General features: G+C 38.8%; 6 protein-coding genes and 2 pseudogenes across 7 annotated transcripts; 7 read left to right on the top strand and 1 right to left on the bottom strand.

Moving 5' to 3' along the window:
• The first annotated feature begins 277 nt into the window (after window positions 1-277).
• LOC104785105 (kinesin-like protein KIN-12F) lies at window positions 278-5,980 on the top strand. Its single transcript, XM_010510251.3, has 17 exons — window positions 278-807; window positions 904-981; window positions 1,097-1,222; window positions 1,324-1,407; window positions 1,505-1,630; window positions 1,734-1,793; window positions 1,868-1,921; window positions 2,009-2,101; window positions 2,262-2,357; window positions 2,431-2,576; window positions 2,682-2,831; window positions 3,042-3,171; window positions 3,266-4,156; window positions 4,259-4,354; window positions 4,444-4,536; window positions 4,627-5,385; window positions 5,495-5,980. Exons 1-17 carry the CDS (start codon window positions 598-600, stop codon window positions 5,675-5,677), a joined length of 3,375 nt encoding a protein of 1,124 aa, XP_010508553.2. The 5' UTR covers window positions 278-597; the 3' UTR covers window positions 5,678-5,980.
• Window positions 5,981-6,316: 336 nt separating this feature from the next.
• Window positions 6,317-7,392, top strand: LOC104705803 (uncharacterized). The gene is made up of 5 exons (XM_087510020.1): window positions 6,317-6,334; window positions 6,431-6,506; window positions 6,597-6,766; window positions 6,864-6,939; window positions 7,032-7,392. Exons 1-5 carry the CDS (start codon window positions 6,317-6,319, stop codon window positions 7,355-7,357), a joined length of 666 nt encoding a protein of 221 aa, XP_087366146.1. The 3' UTR covers window positions 7,358-7,392.
• A 776-nt stretch (window positions 7,393-8,168) lies between these two features.
• LOC104785116 (geranylgeranyl pyrophosphate synthase 10, mitochondrial-like) lies at window positions 8,169-9,335 on the top strand. Its single transcript, XM_019241152.2, has 2 exons — window positions 8,169-8,833; window positions 8,921-9,335. Exons 1-2 carry the CDS (start codon window positions 8,173-8,175, stop codon window positions 9,241-9,243), a joined length of 984 nt encoding a protein of 327 aa, XP_019096697.1. The 5' UTR covers window positions 8,169-8,172; the 3' UTR covers window positions 9,244-9,335.
• Window positions 9,336-10,616: 1,281 nt separating this feature from the next.
• Window positions 10,617-11,810, top strand: LOC104785125 (geranylgeranyl pyrophosphate synthase 10, mitochondrial pseudogene; annotated as a pseudogene).
• Window positions 11,811-11,952: 142 nt separating this feature from the next.
• LOC104785143 (uncharacterized) lies at window positions 11,953-13,557 on the top strand. The gene has a single exon (XM_010510294.3). It carries the CDS (start codon window positions 11,953-11,955, stop codon window positions 13,387-13,389), a length of 1,437 nt encoding a protein of 478 aa, XP_010508596.1. The 3' UTR covers window positions 13,390-13,557.
• LOC104785133 (heavy metal-associated isoprenylated plant protein 47-like) lies at window positions 12,550-14,603 on the bottom strand (annotated as a pseudogene). The gene is made up of 4 exons (XR_015560054.1): window positions 14,420-14,603; window positions 14,162-14,315; window positions 13,956-14,034; window positions 12,550-13,856 (listed from the first exon to the last, which is right to left on the bottom strand). The product of XR_015560054.1 is annotated as a heavy metal-associated isoprenylated plant protein 47-like (transcript).
• Window positions 14,604-15,077: 474 nt separating this feature from the next.
• On the top strand, window positions 15,078-17,704 carry LOC104746426 (pollen receptor-like kinase 4). The gene is made up of 3 exons (XM_087455128.1): window positions 15,078-16,014; window positions 16,121-16,759; window positions 16,843-17,704. Exons 1-3 carry the CDS (start codon window positions 15,291-15,293, stop codon window positions 17,502-17,504), a joined length of 2,025 nt encoding a protein of 674 aa, XP_087311254.1. The 5' UTR covers window positions 15,078-15,290; the 3' UTR covers window positions 17,505-17,704.
• A 1,278-nt stretch (window positions 17,705-18,982) lies between these two features.
• Window positions 18,983-19,510, top strand: LOC109133496 (uncharacterized protein At4g04775-like). The gene is made up of 2 exons (XM_019246882.2): window positions 18,983-19,156; window positions 19,220-19,510. Exons 1-2 carry the CDS (start codon window positions 18,983-18,985, stop codon window positions 19,508-19,510), a joined length of 465 nt encoding a protein of 154 aa, XP_019102427.2.
• The last annotated feature ends 324 nt before the right edge of the window (window positions 19,511-19,834 follow it).

A 19,834-nucleotide genomic window follows, 5' to 3' on the forward strand; every position in this document is an offset into this window, starting at 1 on the left:
CTAGTCCCATATGTCGAATGAGAGAAGTAGAGACATGTGTCGTGAAAGAGAGAAAGAAGCATGACTACTACTCTACTAGTCCCTCTTTAATCATGTCAATGCTCTGTCTATTTCGTCTATGCTTCTTGTTGATTAAATCGCCGAAGACAGTAAGAACCGAACCGTAGCTGGCTAGCTAGTCAGTCACTTGGCTAATGTAACACTCGTATTGTACTTTGGATATATCACATATTAACAAAAGCATGAATGAATGAATACATGAAATTTTATAGAAATTAATGTCGCGGCCATTCAAAATCTTTGTAACTGCAACAACTATTATCTCTCACCTAATAACCAATCATTTGTTTTTCTCTCTTTTTTTTTAAAAAAAAAAAATGATAAGAAAAGAAGAGAAAAAGAAGAATCCTCCTACAACGGTCGAGTAAAGTAGATCCGAGAATGAATAGATTAATATCAAAGTTTGAATCTTTAATTATCATTTACTCTCTTTTTTTCATTTCCCTCTCCTTCAAATTTTGAATCATTCAGTCGTCTCTCTCTCTCTCTCTCCCATTCTGTTTATCTCACGATCGCTGGATCTCGCAAGCTGTGTCAATGGCAGACAATCGCTTCACCGGAGGAGCCTTACCCACTTCTTCTAAATGGAGTTTCCTTCCCAAATCCGTATCAGCCCATTTGAAACCGAACTCAAACCCTAGATCCGACATCGAAAACTTCCCTCCTCACGACCCAAACATCCACACTCCGCGAAATCGATCCGTCTCTAAATCACTCAATCGCCGAGGTGAAGTTTCATCGTCTCGGGTAAGTGAAAGATCCTTTCTCATTCGATCGAATTGTGTGATTCTTTTCTATTGTTTCCCCTAATGGGTTTGGTGGAGATCTGAATACTAATATCAGAGAAAGGGAGTGTCGGCTGTGAAACTTCGGAATGAAGTGGAAGAAGAAGAAGAAGAAGCCTTGAATCCACATGTAAAGGTTGGTTCTTTCTATTTTTGGAGAATCCTTTTGCTCGGATTTTTAAGAGCCTTTTTGCTTTTCTTTCCTTATAAAAAATTGGGGGTTCTAACTCAATTTTGTTGTATATCAAAAGGTTGTGGTGAGGATTAAACCTACAAAGGAGTATTGCTGGAAAGTTAAAAAAGTTTCCAATGATTCCTATTCTGTTCAGGATCGCCAGTTTACATTTGATTCTGTTCTCGACTCTATTCTAAATCAGGTTCCACTCTCTTTCTCTCTCACATACACAAAATCAGCAGCTATGTTTTCTTGTATTGTGTTTGTGTGTAACTTGTTTATTATACTTGTTGATGATGCCAGGATGATGTATTTCAACAAGTAGGTGTTCCTTTGGTTCGGGATGCATTATCAGGTTACAACACTAGTGTGTTATCATATGGACAGGTATTGAAATGATTTTGGTTTTTTTTTAGTGCTACTGAAACCAATTGATCACTATACGAAGTTGAAAATATATTATTCTTTTGTTGGATCCTTTTAGAATGGAAGTGGGAAGACCTATACAATGTGGGGTCCTGCAGGTTCAATGCTTGAGGATCCATCTCCTAAAGGCGAGCAAGGACTCGCACCTCGAGTCTTTCAGATGCTGTTTTCTGAAATTCAGAGAGTAAGTTATGCTTTCTTACTATTTGCTATAAGGTTTTGTTTGATTATGAGAGCTAGGATTGGTTGGTTCATTAATGAGCGTCATCCTTTTGCCAATTATGCAGGAGAAGATGAAGTCCGCAGGAAAAGAAGTGAACTTTCAGTGCCGTTGTTCCTTTCTTGAGGTATTTTCCAAACCCATATGAAGGATTCTTTCTTTTGAATTTCCTGACTTAGATTCCTCAATCTTTTCATGCAGATATACAATGGACAAATCAGTGATTTGATTGATCAAACCCAGAGAAACCTTAAGGCTAGCTTCACTAGTATACAGTTTTCTTCCCAGTGTTAATCTTTGTTGAGCGTAAATTTTCTGATTATTTATTGTCTCATACGGCAGATAAAGGATGATACAAAGAATGGTATTCATGTCGAGAAGTTGACCGAGGAATATGTAGATAGCTACGAGGATGTTGCTCAAATACTGATGAAGGTATCATGCCAGCTTCATCTATTAAGTATTCTAAGTTATGAATATATTATGTATAGCGTTTCACTATATCTTGGAAACCGCTATTTGCTTCTGTTGATGAAGTAATCATTTCTCCACTGATTCCAACTCTATATCCCATGTTCCGGTGTGCACTTTACAGGGACTTTCAAGCAGAAAAGTTGGAGCAACTAGCACAAGTTTTCAAAGTTCTCGATCACACGTCATATTTTCTTTCATTGTCGAGTCTTGGAATAAGGTATACTCATATTTTGACTATCTTTGCCTATTCCAATCTGATGAGCGAATGATCAAATACTATCTGCGCACAGGGAGCCTCATCAAGATGTTTCAATACTACCAGAACAAGCAGGATCAACCTTGTTGATCTTGCTGGAGTGGGAACAAACGTACGTGACGCTACTAAGCATTGTGTGGAGGAAGAAAAGTTCTTGAAGAAGTCTCTGTCTGAGCTCGGGTATAACTTTATGAACTCCCTGTGTTAGCATCCAGAATAGGGAACATAAGATCAACAACTTCATTAGTGTTCTATTAAAATTTTCATTCTTAACTATTGGTGCAGCCATGTTGTAAACGCTCTGGCGAGAAACGTTCACCCTGGAATATCCGATCGCAGTCTTCATAAAACCTCATGCTTGACGCATTTATTGCAAGAATCTCTTGGTGGAAATTCAAAACTCACTATCCTGTGCAACATTTTTCCGAGCGACAAGTATTTTTCTTCACCTTGCTATTACTAATTAGTTAAATATAAGCATAATAGCCTGATGGTACCAAGTATTAAGATTCAGTCAATACAATGATCTTGTTAACATTCAAATTAATGCTAAATATGCTGAAAGAATAAAGCTCAAAACACTTAAGCATCTTAATGACAGGATGCACACTAGATGTACTAATAGAGCTCGTTTGTGTAACACAGAGACACAAAAAGAACAATGAGCACCCTTAGATTTGGTGAGCGGGCTAAAGCCATGGGAAACAAGCCAATGATTAATGAGATCTCGGAAGAAGATGTGAATGATTTGAGTGACCAGATTCGTCTGCTAAAGGTAATACCCTCTTCCACCAACACCATTCCCTTTTTTATCTTTCGGTTTTCAAAGTTGGATGTCATTCAAATATCATTTACAACCATTTTTGCAGGAAGAACTGACAAGAGCCAAAGCCGATATTTGTCATTCTGTTGGGAGTAAAAACGATTATTTTGGAGCTAAGAGTCCACGTGAAAGCTTGAATCAACTAAGAGTCAGTCTTAACCGCTCTTTGATGCTGCCAAAAATTGATAATGACGAGGAAGAGATAACGGTTGATGAAGATGATGTAAAGGAACTGCATCAGCAGATCAAGTCCTTGCGTGGTTCATTCAACCAGAAACTAAAGAAGCTCCCTGTCAGCAGAGAGTCAGTCAGCTCTTCGTTTGTAACAGCATTCGACGAATCAGAGCTTATGGACGATGATATGGACGATGATGTGATTTGTTCAGAAGCTGAAGATAAATATTTTGGTGAATCTTTGAAAGAACATGAAGAAGACAGTGCAGATGCAGTAAATAAATCAAGGACAAAGGAATTTGCATTGGAAAACAGCATATCAGTCATTCCCTGGCGTCAATCCTTAATCTTGCAAGAACCAATCCTGTCAGAGTCACCTAAAATCAGAGACTCTTTAAGGAAGAGCATAGCTCTCTCTTCATCATGTCTCAGGAATCAGAATAGCCTGGCGCAGAGCATAAAGTCCACCTGTTTTGCAGAGAGCCAACATATCAGATCATCTTTACGTGGAAGCACGATATTCGCAGGTTCTACAGAGTCTCTAGCTGCAAGTCTGCGGAGAGGCTTGGATATTATTGACAATCCGCAAAACCCTGCATTAAACCGATGCTCAGTTTCTTTGTCTTCTGATAACTTGACCATGCAACCTTCCACAGAGATACTACAAGATGATAAACCTTTAACAGATGATCGACTACCTCTGTCGCCATTCTGTTCTTCCTGCAGACTTTGCAGCTCCAAGTTATCAAGTGTAGTTGAGGGAGTAAGTATATCAAGTGATATAGCAGAGAAAGTATGTTTTATAGTTTTTAATTAAAATGACAGTTATCCTGAAGCTAACATTGTTGGATTCATTGTGAATCAGGATGGAAATCATGTGGAAGGGGTTATTGAGAAGCAGCAAAAGCTTGAAAAGTTGTGCATAGAGCAAGCAGCCAAGATTGAACAGCTAACGCGCCTGGTAACCCAACTTTTGTGTCTTATGTCTATTGAAAACTTGAATCACACATATGGTTTAGCAGTCTGGTTACTAAATTATATCTTCTTCAGGTAGAGCAACACAAGCTTCAAACTGAGGATGAAACAGAAGAACTTGTGGGAGCAAGTAAAGGAGAACGACTTCCTTCTGCAAATGAAAACCAGGTTGGTACTTACTTCAGCTTACTCTGACCATATCTATAGTGGAAAAATATGAGAAATTGTAACATATATCCCAATTAAATGGTTCTGCAGTATCTCAGCTGTACTGATGTTGTTGAGAGTGGCCAAGCAGAAGTCATAACTGAAAAATATGACGTAAAACAAATCCGGGATGACGACTCCAAAAAGACAGACTTTGATATTGGCGAGAAGGAGGCATTACTCAAAGAAATTGAAGATCTGAAAGCCAAGTTGCAGACGCCTGTAACCATGTCCACTGACGAACTGAGGTCATCTCTGTTGGCTCGTTCATTTCAACTCCGTAACAAGACTTCTGAAAAAGATATAGAAGAAGAAAGACTCAAGTGCACAGAAATGGAAAGCGAGTGGATATCATTGACCGATGAACTCAGAGTTGAGATTGAAACTCAACGTACGCGTGCAGAGAAAGCTGAAGCACAGCTTAAACAAGAGAAACTATCTTCTGAGGAGTTAGAGGATGCACTTCGAAGATCTGTTCTAGGTCATGCCAGGTTTGTTGAACACTACACAGAGCTACAAGAGAAGTACAACGAATTAGGATCAAAGCATAAAGCAACAGTGGAATGGATAACAGAGTTGAAGAAGGCAGTAGCAAAGGCTGGAAAAAAGGGTTGCGGTTCTCGTTTCGCTAAGTCACTTGCTACTGAGCTCTCAGCTCTTAGAGTAGAAAGAGAACGAGAAAGGGATTTGTTGAAGAGAGAAAACGTAAGCCTTAAGATTCAACTAAGGAATACTGCTGAAGCTGTTCATACTGCTGGAGAAGTTCTTGTTAGACTCAGAGAAGCCGAACAATCAGCATCAGCTGCTGAGGTAACAAAACAAAGTTGTCATATTCTAATTGATGAAAATCATGGTTTGTGAGTGTGACATTATTGTTTTCTGAGTTTTGGCCTCCCACTATGAACATATTTGGTTGCAGGAAAAGCTCAATGAAGCAGAAGAAGAAAACGAGAAGCTAAAGAAGAAAATGGAAAAGTTGAAGAGGAGACACAAGTTGGAAGTGGCAACAATCAAAAAGAATCTAAAGCAAAACACGCTACCAGAATCTGCATTGCAGCCACTAAATCAGAAGAACTCAGCTATCGAGGAAGAAGGAATGTAGAAACATATACCACAGCGCATAACTTGAAGACCCTTCTTGGATCTGATTGGTATATACACACACACCTTTGTTCTGCTTATTTTTCCCCTTGGTGCTAATAATAATATTCTGATGTCCTTTTTCCACAAGGCATTTTGGTTTTGGCTTTTTCCCCGTTGAATTATTTGTTCCACTGTATTTGATTTGAATAATCTTGGTTGTGGCGTGCAGACTTGGTAATTCATTTTTTTATTTGTTCATCTTGATTTTATGAATCTTATGAGAAAATCTTATGAGATATAATAAGACTTTGATTGATGAGAATCCTCTTTTGCCAAATCGACGGTGGCTTACTTTTTGTTAAAATAAAATCCGCTTGGCTCACCAAAAAAAAGAAAACTCACATTCTATGATATATGAGTGCCGTAGTGGTAAAGAAATTGGAAAGTTTTTGTGTATATGGAATATTTCTAGTTATGATTTTATATACGATTGCTAAGCTAAAAGCTAAAAGGCAATAAATCTCTACATTATGGAAACAAAAATATACGGACACATAAAAGAGGAAACTAGAAGCATAGAAGCTAATCAAGCTCATCTAATCTAAGTTGTTCCAATTATCATCTAAGAATTACACAGCTCTAGAAGAAACTCAGAACGATGCAGGCTACTCCATTGGTAAGTTATTCTCTGTTTTACTACATCTTTTTCCAATAAATAATCTATACTTTTCTTGATTCTCCTCTAATATTTCCAGCGTAACTTTATGAACAGACATGTGTTTTTGGTGTGAATATTGGACTCAAAGGTTACGAAAAGATGTTAAATAAAATCTACCAGGGCATTGGAGGTAATTAAAGAACTTTGAGTCTTGAAGATTTTCTTGTCAATTACCCAAGACTAATTAAAACTGTGTTGTCATCCTCTGAAACATTTAAAGGTTTAAAGCTCGATGTGTCAAACTGGTTGGTATATCTACGGGGAGAAGTTGATCCTATAGTATTCATTAAGAAATTGTATGTAGCGAGAAGGTACGTTGAGCTTTTCCGAATTGATTATGGATATGAAGAGAATCCACAAGGAACCCGGAGACCAAATTCCCACTTCATGGTTTGTTTATATTTCTCACAACTTCTTTCCTTTTTCACTACTTCCCGTACTTATCAATGGTTTTGAATTTAACATTGTGTGTTTTTGGCTTCTGTAGAGATGTTGCTTCGAGCTAAACACATTAGAAATAAGTTGGTATAAGAAAATCATAGGAGCTTTGAAGACCATCCAAGGTTCAGTATTTTTCTCTAGCTAGATCATCAATTTTTGGACAAAAATGTTTTAGGTTTTTGTTTAGTTTTGATTCATGTGGGTTTGGTTTCAGGTGTATCATTTACCTTAGACGCACAACCAGCTATGGGATATCCGATGGCATACTTATGTGGGAACATTGAAATTGGAGTGCTCATGAAGATGCTCGTGAAGACAGGGATTGAACTGTCGGCAATGGAATATGGTGTCGAGTATAAAGATGCAAACTTAAACCCACCTCCCAAGAAACTTGAGGCTCCTCCTGCAAATGGAACTGAGACACAGCCCACAAAAGACACGGTGCCTCCTACACCTAAGGTTGTTAGTACATCATTAACGGAGCACAAACAAGTCATATACAAGAAGCCTCGCGGTTTTAGACGGTTATTTTGTAAATAAAATCATGTCGTCATTAGAACCATAGCATCATTGTTTTGGAGACCAAAGAAAGGATCATTAAATAACACGTTTGAATGCAATTATTTTTTATTTGTAGATGACGTTTAAATACGTAAGAAGATAAATAATGTTTAATACGAAAGAAGAAATATATATAGAACAAAACGTTATCGTGCAAGCAGCCAGCTTTCTTAAGGGCTCCCCAACGTGACTCGACGCTGATATATATATAACATATTAACATATTCACTTTTTGCTCGGTTGGCAATGAAATGGGTTTGTTATTACTTATTAGTACTTTTTTTAGTGCCTCGTTTGAGTGCAATTGTATTCTTAATTATGTTTGTTGATAATCTTTGGTTCGAAAGAAAGAAATATAATGTTTTCATACATAACGATCACATGTTAAGTATGTTAAGTAGTAATGCATTTGTTTAGATTAGTTCTCAATTTCAGTCAGTCACATGGGAGTAATAAATGATAATTTTGATTATTTTTCTCATTGTGATTATAATAGTGCAATTATGATGTTTGAGATTTGACCAAAAGTGTATGTAGAACACATGTTATCGTGCAAGCAGCCAGCTTTCCGAAGGTGACTCGACGCTATTATAGATGAACTCATATTAATTACAACTTAAAACGACAGATAAGCATATATATATATATGGTCTCGCGTTGTAACATTTAACCCTAAGGAAATCAATACATACGCGTACGATTAATTTATTAATTAAACCCCAAACTCATTCACCATATAAATATGGTATCAGTATTCCAAGTTTTTTTCTAAAAATCAAACCAATATAGCCAATATGGATACTCTTGAAGCTCTTGTTTACGCTCTCATCTCCTTCTTCCTCTCTCTCCAACTCTTGTTCTGGAGATTCCGGCCACGTTACACTGAAGTTACGTCTACGTTGAGGCTGAACCGCCACCTTAACATCCGCGGCGGCCGTCTGACTTCCCGCAAGAGCTATAAGTTTGAGTTCATGTCTTATATGTCCAATAAAGCCAAGTCCGTCAATAAAGCACTAGAAGAGGCCGTTCCTCTCCGCCAGCCAGTTCTCAAGATCCATGAGGCTATGAGGTATACGCTTCTCTCGGATGGCAAACGTGTAAGACCAATGCTTTGCTTAGCTGCATGCGAGCTCGTGGGCGGACATGAGTCAACCGCAATGGCCGCTGCGTGTGGGGTTGAGATGCTCCACGCGTCGTCTCTCATTCTAGACGACCTCCCTTGCATGGACGACGACAGCCTCCGCCGTGGGAAACCCACTAACCATATAGTCTTTGGAGAAGGTATAGCCATATTAGCTTCTGATGCGCTCATAGCTTTGGCTGTTCAAAAGGCCGCCACATCAACTTTATCGGACGTTCCTTCAGAGAGGGTTCTCAGGAGCGTTCAGGAGATGGTGAAAGCAGTGGGGACGGAGGGGCTTGTTGCAGGTCAAGCGGCGGATTTGGCTGGAGAAGGTATGAGCTTTGATAATAACGAAGTGGGATTAGAGCATCTTGAGTTTACACATATTCATAAAACGGCTGCGTTGCTTGAAGCGGCAGCTGTCACGGGAGCTATAATGGGAGGTGGGTCGGATGAAGAAATAGAGAAGCTTAGGAGTTACGCAAGATGCATTGGTTTGATGTTTCAGGTGGTGGATGATGTGCTTGATGTGACGAAGTCATCGGAGGAGTTGGGGAAGACTGCAGGTAAAGATTTGATCGTCGGAAAGCTAACGTATCCGAGACTGATGGGAGTGGAGAAATCGAGGGAATATGCAGAGAGATTGAACAGAGAAGCTCGGGAACATCTTCAAGGGTTTAATTTAGACAAGGTGGCTCCTTTGTTGTCTCTCGCTGATTACATTCTCAACAGACAAAACTGACACTATTGCTCATCAAAAGCTTAACAACAAAAATTTGTGTCCAATGAAAAGTTTGATAACAAGAATTCAAAATTTGGATACGTAAAAAGAAAGCAATAAAACACACGAGACCCATATACAAACTTAGGCCTCATTCTACTTAATTGTTAACGGTCTTCACTTGTCCCTTTGGATGCAATCACTAAAGCAGGATAAATTGGGGTGTCCATCAATTTGTACTATATATTTCGCATACAATAATTCTGAAAGTTCTATATGCACATGCTAATTAACTAGTTGAAACTATATATAAACTAAAAATAAAGAGATAAATAATACAAATTAAAGATTTTTCTTATTCTTGATTGAGTTGTTGATGCTACTTTTTTTGTCAATGAACTTTCCAGTTTCGGAGATTGTTAACGAGAGATCTTGAGGGAACAACTTATTACAAACTAATTCTATATTGATTAGTACTTTATTATTTATTTTTTTGTCAACTATTGATTAGTACTTTAGTAGTAACACTAACAATTAATGGATTATGATTGGCTTAATTTTTTACTTAAATTCATGTTTGAATTATACTCCTTTATTGTTTTCCTCAATTATTCTATTAAAACGTAAATATCAAACGGAATTAAAAATATTTTTCTTTTGCGTTTTGCATACACTAATTGCTTTCGCAATTTCTGTATATATGATGTATTAATGTTTAAGAAACAGAGAGAAAATTAGTATTTTTTTTATTAAAGCTAGCTCACATGTTAAGTAGTAAATGCAACGGTAATTATATGCATTTGCATACTTGTAAAATATCCGACGTCGGAAAGGTATAAGGGATTTAAGTAATATATAAAGGGTTATGGTCTCTCAACTCATTGCCAATTAGTTTTGAGTTGAAAGCCCACGGTAAAGCCCGAATTTATATGGTATCAGAGCAGGTTGTTTCTTGGGCCACTCCATGGATGTTGTTCCCACATATGCTCACGTTTCAGATAGTCATGCCTGAGCCTGAGGAGGGGGGTTAGGACCTCTCCACTTATTGCTAATTGGTTTTGAGTTGGAAGCACACAGTAAAACCCGAATTTAATATTACGAATGAAACATGAGAGTAGTTAATGACAATTTTGTTTTTCCTTTATAATAAGGTTAGCGTGCAAGCCAACAGTTTTTGTAAACGCTCCCAACGTGCCCCGGCGCTATGAATCCATATACGATCCACATGATAATATTTCAACTTACAACGAGAGTAAGCTGTTTTTCATTGTGTGTTACGTAATTCAATTGCTTCAAAAATCAACAACTGTGATTTATTGACTAATTTAGTAAACTCGTCCACTATAAATATGGTATCAAGTATCAACAATGCGATTAAAAACGAACAAACCAAAGCCAAAGATGGAAAATCAAGAAGCTCTTGTTTACACTTTCATCTCCATCTTCATCTCTCTTCAGTTCTTGTTTTGGAGATTTCTAAGGCCGCGTTTCAATGCCCGCCAGACCCGCCACCTTGATCCGCCCAGCCACACCATGACTGCTGAAAGCTATGAATCAGAGTTCTTGTCTTATATGATCCGCAAATCTAAGCTTGTCAATAAGGCACTCGACGAGGCTGTTCCAGTATGCCAGACGCCAGTACTGAAGATCCGTGAGGCCATGAGGTACACGCTTCTCTTGGGCGGGAAACGAATACGGCCAATGCTTTGTCTGGCTGCATGCAACCTTGTGGGTGGGAAAGAGTCAACCGCAATGCCTGCCGCATGTGCGATTGAGATGATCCATGCGTCGTCACTCATTCAAGACGATCTACCTTGTATGGACGACGACAGCCTCCGACGCGGAAAACCCACAAATCATAAAGTCTTTGGCGAAAATATAGCCATCTTGGCAGTTGATGGGCTCATAGCTTTGGCCATCAAGCACATCGTGGAATCCACCTCATTGGACGTTCCTCCACCGAGAGTTCTCCGTGCCGTTCTAGAGATATCGAAAGCCGTGGGAACGGAAGGGCTAGTTGCGGGTCAAGCGGCGGATTTGGCTGGAGAAGGAATGAACTTTGATAATAATGAAGTGGGTTTAGAGCATCTTGAGTTTATACATATTCATAAAACGGCGGCGTTGCTTGAAGCGGCAGCTGTTATGGGAGGTATAGTGGGAGGTGGGTCAGATGAAGAAATAGAAAGTCTTAGAAGTTACGCGAGATGCGTTGGGTTGATGTTTCAGGTGGTGGATGATGTGACCAAGTCCTCGGAAGAGCTCGGTAAAACAGCCCGTAAAGATTTGATCTCGGAAAAGCTAACGTATCCCAAGTTGATGGGAGTGGAGAAGTCGGGAGTATATGCTGACAAGTTGAACAGAGAAGCTCGGGAACATCTTAAAACGTTTGATTCAGACAAGGCAGCTCCGTTGCTGTTTCTTGCTGATTACGTTGTCAACAGACAAAACTGACGTGTGTCTTAAAACTCCTTTATTTATTGTAACCTAATAAACCGAGTAAACCAAAAAAATCCAATTTTAGTTCATGTAATCCATTCAAATTTAACTTGGTTTAGTTTTTGCTTAATCCGGGTAACCGAAGTAAGTCGTCTTCTTCGTATGCAGTAGTAGTGTCAAACACTGACGTGGCAGATTTCAATCTTTTGCTCTGTTCTTGCTTGTAGATGTGAATCTCAATCTCTCCATTATCATGCTCTCTTGATATTCTTAGGTTTCTCGTAATCTCCAGAAATGGGTTCTTCTTCAGAAACGGAAAGCGAAAGCAGAGGTTTTCAAAACCCAGATTGGGAAACAGAGTTTAATCGATTCGAGGATTCGATTTCATCTGGTTCGGCTTCAATTCGAGTAAGATCTATTATAAAGTTATCAGATTTAGCGACTCGAGTACCCGAGAGTTATATACTCCGTGCAATTCCGATCCTCGCCGGTCTTCTTCGTGTCTCCGATGATCCCAATCGTTCCGTTCAAGCTGCCGCCGCGCATTGCTTAAAACGTATCGCCTGTCACGGCGGTGAAGATGGCGGGTTTGCGGTTACGATGGGGAGGTGTGGTGCGATTGCTAGCTTGCTAGGGTTGTTACTTGAGGCGAATACTAATAATAATGGTGATGTGTTCCGGGGGATTTGGGTGAAGTGTTTGTGGAGTTTAGTTACTTTTGGATCTTCGATTCGAGTTGGTTTGGCTAGGTTAGGTGGTTTAGAGATTGTGATTCGTGAGTTGAATAATTGGGAAGATGATGGGAGTAGATGGTATTTGTTAGAGATCCTTAGTGCTTTGACAACGATACGTGAGAGCAGACGTGTTCTTGTTCATTCAGGAGGGCTTAAGTTTCTTGTTGAAGCTGCTAAAGTTGGGAACTTGGCGTCCAGAGAGAGATCTTGTCATGCAATCGGATTGATAGGTGTTACTAGACGAGCTAGGCGAATGTTGGTTGAAGCAGGAGTGATTACAGCACTTGTGGATCTATATCGAGATGGGGATAATAAGGCAAAGCTTTTAGCTGGTAATGCCTTAGGGATCATATCTGCTCAGACCGAGTACATTAGGCCTGTTACTGAAGCTGGTTCCATTCCTTTGTACGTTGAGCTTCTCTCAGGACAAGATCCATTGGGGAAAGATATTGCAGAGGATGTGTTCTGTATATTAGCTGTAGCTGAGGGTAATGCTGTTTTGATAGCGGAACAACTTGTGAGGATCTTGAGAGAAGGTGATAACGAAGCCAAGTTGGCGGCTTCTGATGTGCTATGGGATCTTGCGGGTTATAGGCATTCTGTATCTGTTATTAGAGAGTCTGGCGCTATTCCTTTGCTGATCGAGCTTTTGAGAGATGGATCCCTTGAGTTTAGAGAGAGGATTTCTGGAGCTATCTCTCAGTTGAGTTATAATGAGAATGACCGTGAGGCCTTTTCTGATTCCGGTATGATACCAATTCTGATTGAATGGTTGGCTGATGAGTCGGAAGAGCTCAGGGATAACGCAGCTGAGGCACTTATTAATTTCTCTGAAGACCAAGAGCATTATGCTAGAGTGCATGAGGCAATAAGCCATCCTGTGTTTCAGAGTATGCAGAGCAGACTTGCTAGAATCAGAGCTTCCCATGAACTAATGGTACGGTCAATTAGAAGGGTCACACTCGAACATCTTGTCCGGGATCCAGATCGTCTCTGATCCAGCTTTCCATCTGTTTTGATGGATGTTTATAATCTGACTTGGAAAGAAGGACTCAAATGTTGTTGTTTGATTTGCAATTTTGTTTTTGATACGTTTGTATACACATGTACTAATAAAAGTCTAAAAGATATCAAATTTTGAATGGATTTGGAATCTTCATCTTCAGTCTTCTTTTATATGATTCTGCATCCAGTGGTTGGACCGTAAGAGTCGTACACAATTTTATAAATCTCAGGCCTAGGCTGCTCGTTGTGAACCACAGGACATTGAGCGATGCAGCAATTGTGTAACGGACTTTCCATCAACTTGTGGCTTCTTCTCCGGCTTTACTTCTTCAAGAGTCTCTAAAGTTGCGAAACATGCTTTCTTCCTCAACTCAATTACCAAATAGGCTGCATCAACATCTTCTCCAATCACCACAAGCTCATCCTGAAATTCCCCTTCCACAGCCACTGAGGTTACACCTGCGATTCCAAGATACAATTGTATAAAAGTTTCAACTTTTTAACCATTAGAAAACCAACCATTCTCGGTTTAAAACTTTGAATCTGTTAGACACTTACCATTTGCAACTACAGCTGCTTGCATTGCTTTCTTCCTGCATTTGTCACTGTTCAGCGACAATTTGATACGCATCTTTTGCTGCAGAAATGCTCCAACATAACCACAAAAACCCATGAGTCAAGAGAAGAGACAGATCAAGAACCATAACGTCCTTGATTATCGAAATAAAATGAAGAGACTTTAAGGAACAACAAAAAGTTAGCACCTTCATTGTCCTGACGAAGCTTTGTATCTCTCTAAAGGGATTGTTTTTAAAGAATCGAAGCCAAACTTCCTCAGATAGGAGTTAAAGAGTCCCAAACCCTAGGCACAATGGGTCTCCTTTTGCACGGATTCAAAAGCTAAAAAGCGTCTACACACTGAGTTTCAAGGACAGAGAGAGAGAGAGAGAGTAGACGTTAACGAATTCTACACACTGAGTTTTGAAGACAAAATCGCATGAGAGAGAGAGAGAGAGTACTACGCTTACGAAGCTTCTGGACCGAATCAGACACCAACTCTTCGAATTTGCTTCACAGAGATTCCAATTTCTCGTCTGTGTTGTACGATCCTTTGATTCAATCCAACAAGAAGAAGAAACAAATGGGAAGAGAAGAATAAAAATAGAAACAGGTAAGTAGTTCTCTCTTTTGTTCTCTGAATGAGTTGGGGAAAAAAACAACAACACTGATACATACATGCTTTTTAACTTGATCCACAAGGTCGCCATATCCCCTGACAGATTTACCAATGGTTCAGTGTTTAATTACCACAGTGCCATTGGGGTTTTGACTTCTTTGAAAATATGTCCCAATGCTGTCGCCTGTACAAGACTACTCTCAACCAATTACATAACACACGTTACGTCAATATCACTAGTAAAGTAGTAATAGTTGAATTTAGCTATATATATATTTTGTAATAGAATTATCTTAATACATATATATTTAGGATTATCATCATCTCAAGTATCATCATCATATAAAGTACCAATATTTAATGAAAAGAAATTGGAAGCAAATGAAATGACAAAGCACAACAACAACAACAAGGATAGTATAACTAAAAACAAAACAAAAAACGAATGGTCTCCCTAAGATCTCTCTAAAAATCTAAATAATCTTTAGACAACACACATAGGCAAACAAAATCAAGTCTTGCAAAATTGACAAACTTGGGTTTTGTCTATTCTTGGTGGGTTTTGTTCCCTCTCTTCTGTTCATACGTTTTTTCTTTTCTCTTGTTTGCAAGACAGGAGAGAGAGAGAAGGAAAAGTTCTTTTGGATCAACAAAAAAAAAAAAAAAAGAGTAGAATTCTTCTGAAGAATCGATCTATATAGCGTGTGTTGGCTGCAATGCTAACTTGGGAGAACCCGGTTAGGCTTGCAAGCAACACCGCCTCAACGAAAAAGCTAGCCTTCATTACCTTCCTCTTCATTTTGTTATGTCCGGTCACAATGGTCATGTCTCAGCAACAGGCGAAGGCTGTTCCTCTGCCAGGTTCAGACGCAGATTGCCTCTTGAGATTCAAAGACACTTTAGTAAATGCTTCGGTCATTAGCAGTTGGGATCCTTCTGCCGCCCCGTGTAAGCGAAACTCGGCGAATTGGTTCGGCGTTCTTTGTTTAGCCGGTACTGTTTGGGGCATACAACTCGAAGGAATGGGGTTAACCGGGAAGCTTTACCTTGAACCATTATCTCCTATCAAGAATCTACGAACCTTAAGCTTCATGAACAACGATTTCAACGGTACAATGCCATCTGTCAAGAAGTTTGGTGCGTTGAAGTCATTGTACTTGTCCAACAACCGGTTTACAGGGGAGATACCTGCGGATGCGTTTGATGGTATGCATCATTTGAAGAAGGTTATATTGGCAAACAACGCGTTTCGAGGGAAGATCCCTTCTTCTTTAGCTTCTTTGCCGGTGCTTTTAGAGGTGAGGCTAAATGGGAATCAGTTTCAAGGGCAAGTACCTGATTTTAAACAGAAGGACCTTAAGTTGGTTAGCTTCGAAAACAATGACCTCGAGGGACCTATACCCGAAAGCCTTCGCAGCATGGATCGTGGATCCTTTGCAGGTAACCAAACCAACAGTTCAATATATGTAAATAATGTTTGGTAAATATCAAAGTTCTTATACGTAAAAAACATATATAATCTTTCTTGCTTTGTTGAAAATTGCAGGGAACAAAAACTTGTGTGGTCCTCCACTAAGCTCATGCTCGGGGACTTCTCCGAATCTACCTTTTATTCCCACGGAGAAGAACAAATACCAATCTTTCTTCACGGCTGCAATTGTTTTGATTGTCATTGGGATAATACTAATGATCATTTCGCTTGTGGTCTGTGTCCTTCATACCAGAAGACGCAAGTGTTTGTCGGCTTATCCATCCGCAGGGCAGGACAGGACAGAGAAATACAATTACGATCAATTCGCGGACAAGGAGAATGCCGTGGAGTCTGTATCGAGTTACACTAGTAGGAGAGGAGCGGTACCGGATCAGAGCAAACTCTTGTTTCTGCAAGATGACATTAAAAGATTTGACCTTCAAGATCTTCTTAGAGCCTCTGCTGAAGTTCTTGGGAGCGGTAGCTTTGGTGCTTCTTATAAAACTGGGATACATAGCGGACAGACGATGGTCGTGAAGAGGTATAAGCATATGAACAATGTCGGAAAAGATGAGTTTCATGAGCATTTGAGACGGTTAGGGAGATTGAACCATCCAAATCTGTTGCCTATTGTGGCTTACTATTACCGTAGAGAAGAGAAGCTCTTGATAGCTGAGTTCATGCCAAATCGTAGCTTGGCAAGCCATCTTCACGGTATGTAACACTCAAAATTATTGTTGTCGATAAAAATTAGAACTTTATCAGCAGTTTTGACAGCGAAAAATGCTCTGTTTCAGCGAATCGTTCTTTGGATCAACCTGGATTGGATTGGCCAACAAGGAAAAAGATTGTACAAGGAGTGGCTAAGGGTTTAGGTTACTTGTTCAATGAGCTACCAACCCTAACAATCCCTCACGGTCATCTCAAGTCATCGAACGTTGTATTGGACGGATCATTTGAGCCTCGTTTAACAGATTACGCGCTAAGACCAGTGATGAACTCAGAGCAGTCTCACAATCTAATGATCGCTTATAAATCGCCAGAGTATACCATAAAAGGACATTTAACAAAGAAGACAGATGTTTGGTGCCTCGGGGTTTTGATCTTGGAGCTTTTAACAGGTAAGTTTCCAGAGAATTACCTAAGCCAAGGGTACGATGCGAACATGAGCCTGGTGACTTGGGTGAGTAACATGGTTAAGGAGAAGAAAACGTGTGACGTGTTTGACAAGGAAATGTTTGGGAAGAAGAACTGCAAAGCAGAGATGCTAAACCTTTTGAAGATAGGGTTGAGCTGTTGCGAAGAAGATGAAGAAAGGAGGATAGAGATGATGGATGCAGTGGAGAAGATAGAGAAGTTAAAGGAAGGAGGAGAGTTTGATAATGATTTCGCATCCAATAACGTCTTTGCTTCTCGGTTAGTAGACGACGATGACTTTGCTTTCGCCACGAATCGATGATGAGTTGATTGAAAAGTTAAAAACAATTTGTTGTAATCTTGATGCAAAAGAAAAGGACTGATTAATTTTTTTTTTTTTTTTTGTTCATTGTTATGTAACTTCTCCAGCTTTCTAAAGTCTGTGTAATTTGTAAATCCTTTTTGCTGAGTTTTGAAAGTTTACTCCTTTCCAATCGCAAAAGGTGGTAAACACATTCGTAATAGCCATCTCTTGAGATCGAACCTTATTTGTGTGAGAATTAAAAAAATTTGCAAACGCAACTTTTTTCTCGGGATTTTAGATTTAGGGCTAAAAAGATTGGATTTCCTATTTGAAATTATCTTACCTATTTCAACATTTCCTATTTGAAATTGAAAATATTACCTATTTCAACATTTCCTATTTGAAATTATCTTACCTATTTCAACATTTCCTATTTGAAATTGAAAATATTTGCAATGCTTCCGTTGCAGGAGGAACTGAGTGCATGCTCGGGTAGCTCTGATACACATTCAAGCACTTTATCTGACATATAGAAGAACTCAGGTGCATTAGAGAATCCTAAACTTCCCACAAAGGATTAGTTTTTAATCATCGATTGTATGTACATATTGTGGAACTCGTCAGTAGTAAAGAATTAAACAATAGAGGAAAAAAGATGAGTAGGTTTGGTTCTAATATCTCGCAAACTCATTTTGAAAATTATGGTAGACGAAGTCTGGACCGCATAATTCCCCCCACTATTGGTCATATTGGTGACCAAGTTTATAAGAGAAAAACTTATCAGCGGTTGTAACAGAAATCGGTTAAAAATAACAGATAAAAAAGATAGAATGGTAAAAGAAAGCGGTTGAATATTTAATTTGATTGATATGATTATAGGGGATTAGTACGAATTATCCCTAAATTATGAAAAATTAAAATTAATTTAATTAAATAATAAAATTATGGAAGATAAAATATTTTATAACATGAAAAAGTAATAAACCAATAAATTATAATGAAACCTGAAAAATATAGTTACTAAACGAAACTCATAGATATAAGTTTTAAGTGTAAATTATGAACGCATAGCATGCTAAGATTTGTTATATAACATATGATTAAATTAAAATGTATTATTGTAAAATAAGGAAAAACGATTTGTATCCCTCCAGAAACTTTCATATAGCACCACATCCACTCAGTTTTTAAACGTCGATCTCTGTCCCCCCAATTTGTAAGTTTCAGTCCAGTATCCCCCCAAATTTACAGTTCGAAACTTCTATCCACACATTATGCTAAAATCGTGGTTTATCATTGGTTTACGCGGTTTATGACACAAAACCAATGCGAAACCAAAAACCGAATACAGTAAACCGAATTGAGACCCGATTTCACAACCCGAAATATATACCCAGTGTGAAGAATCCCTAAATTAAAAAATTTAGAACCCTAGTTTTAATTTTGCTCTCTTCATCGATACTTTAGATTTCTATTTTCAAGAACTGAGCTTGGATATGAGCAATTCATCTGGAGCTACGAGTACAACATCCAATGTCCAACAGAGAAGAAGAGTTGTGGGTGTACCGAAGACGTGTTGGTGTGGAGCTAGTATCTTGGCTTTGATTTCAAAATCCGCTGCCAATCCATACCGCCGTTACTATCGGTGTGGTTATGCTGCATCACATAAGGTAATGTGTTTGATTTTTGGATTGTTTTGGACAAATTTCACTATAATTCTCTGTGTTGTGTAGCTCATTGATGATAACCACAATTTCAAGTGGGTTGACAAAGCATTGTTGGATGAGATTAAGAGATTGGCTGTCAGAACGGCTGTACTTGAACAAACAGTGTCCCAGATTACAACAGAGACTATGGATCACCAGAAGATTGTTTTTGAGAAGATGCAAATGAAGCTAGAGAAAGAGATTTTTGAGAGGGTAGAAGAAGAACTGTTGGAAACCAAATCAAGTCTGAAGAAAATAATGATTGTTGTAATTGTAGGTTGTATGATCATGATTGGTTTGAGCAAACTGATAGTTTGATTGGCTTGTGGTTGTTGGTTTTGTTATGTATTGGCTTGTAGTTGTTGGGTTTGTTATGTATTGTGTTGTTGTTGTTAGTGTTATGTTGTTCTTGTTGTGTCCTCTTTGTTGTCTAATGAGAAAGGAGATACCAAAATAACAAAAAACAGAGACATTGGCACAAATGGTTCAAAACCAATACATAAGCCGAATTAAACATCCTAAAAATGCATCCATGGTTCAAAACCAATACATAAGCCGAGTTAAACATCCTAAAACAGAAACCATTACATTAATTATCCTAATCAGATGGGAAAACAAAAACCCGACCATCTAACACTTCCT

Source organism: Camelina sativa, chromosome 1 (genome assembly GCF_030686135.1).
Source record: "Camelina sativa cultivar CO46 ecotype springtype chromosome 1, ASM3068613v1".
Classification (NCBI taxonomy): domain Eukaryota; kingdom Viridiplantae; phylum Streptophyta; class Magnoliopsida; order Brassicales; family Brassicaceae; genus Camelina; species Camelina sativa.

Excerpts from the sequence above, each read along its gene's own strand:
- LOC104785143 (XM_010510294.3), top strand. The coding sequence starts at position 11,953 with ATGGGTTCTTCTTCAGAAACGGAAAGCGAAAGCAGAGGTTTTCAAAAC.
- LOC104746426 (XM_087455128.1), top strand. The coding sequence starts at position 15,291 with ATGCTAACTTGGGAGAACCCGGTTAGGCTTGCAAGCAACACCGCCTCA. Across the intron at positions 16,015-16,120 it reads GGATCGTGGATCCTTTGCAG|GGAACAAAAACTTGTGTGGT; the intron begins GTAACCAAACCA and ends TGAAAATTGCAG. Across the intron at positions 16,760-16,842 it reads CTTGGCAAGCCATCTTCACG|CGAATCGTTCTTTGGATCAA; the intron begins GTATGTAACACT and ends GCTCTGTTTCAG.
- LOC104785105 (XM_010510251.3), top strand. The coding sequence starts at position 598 with ATGGCAGACAATCGCTTCACCGGAGGAGCCTTACCCACTTCTTCTAAA. Across the intron at positions 1,922-2,008 it reads AAACCCAGAGAAACCTTAAG|ATAAAGGATGATACAAAGAA; the intron begins GCTAGCTTCACT and ends CTCATACGGCAG. Across the intron at positions 4,355-4,443 it reads TTGAACAGCTAACGCGCCTG|GTAGAGCAACACAAGCTTCA; the intron begins GTAACCCAACTT and ends TATCTTCTTCAG.
- LOC109133496 (XM_019246882.2), top strand. The coding sequence starts at position 18,983 with ATGAGCAATTCATCTGGAGCTACGAGTACAACATCCAATGTCCAACAG. Across the intron at positions 19,157-19,219 it reads GTTATGCTGCATCACATAAG|CTCATTGATGATAACCACAA; the intron begins GTAATGTGTTTG and ends TGTGTTGTGTAG.
- LOC104705803 (XM_087510020.1), top strand. Across the intron at positions 6,507-6,596 it reads AATCTACCAGGGCATTGGAG|GTTTAAAGCTCGATGTGTCA; the intron begins GTAATTAAAGAA and ends AAACATTTAAAG. Across the intron at positions 6,767-6,863 it reads GACCAAATTCCCACTTCATG|AGATGTTGCTTCGAGCTAAA; the intron begins GTTTGTTTATAT and ends TGGCTTCTGTAG.
- LOC104785116 (XM_019241152.2), top strand. The coding sequence starts at position 8,173 with ATGGATACTCTTGAAGCTCTTGTTTACGCTCTCATCTCCTTCTTCCTC. Across the intron at positions 8,834-8,920 it reads GGCGGATTTGGCTGGAGAAG|CTGTCACGGGAGCTATAATG; the intron begins GTATGAGCTTTG and ends TTGAAGCGGCAG.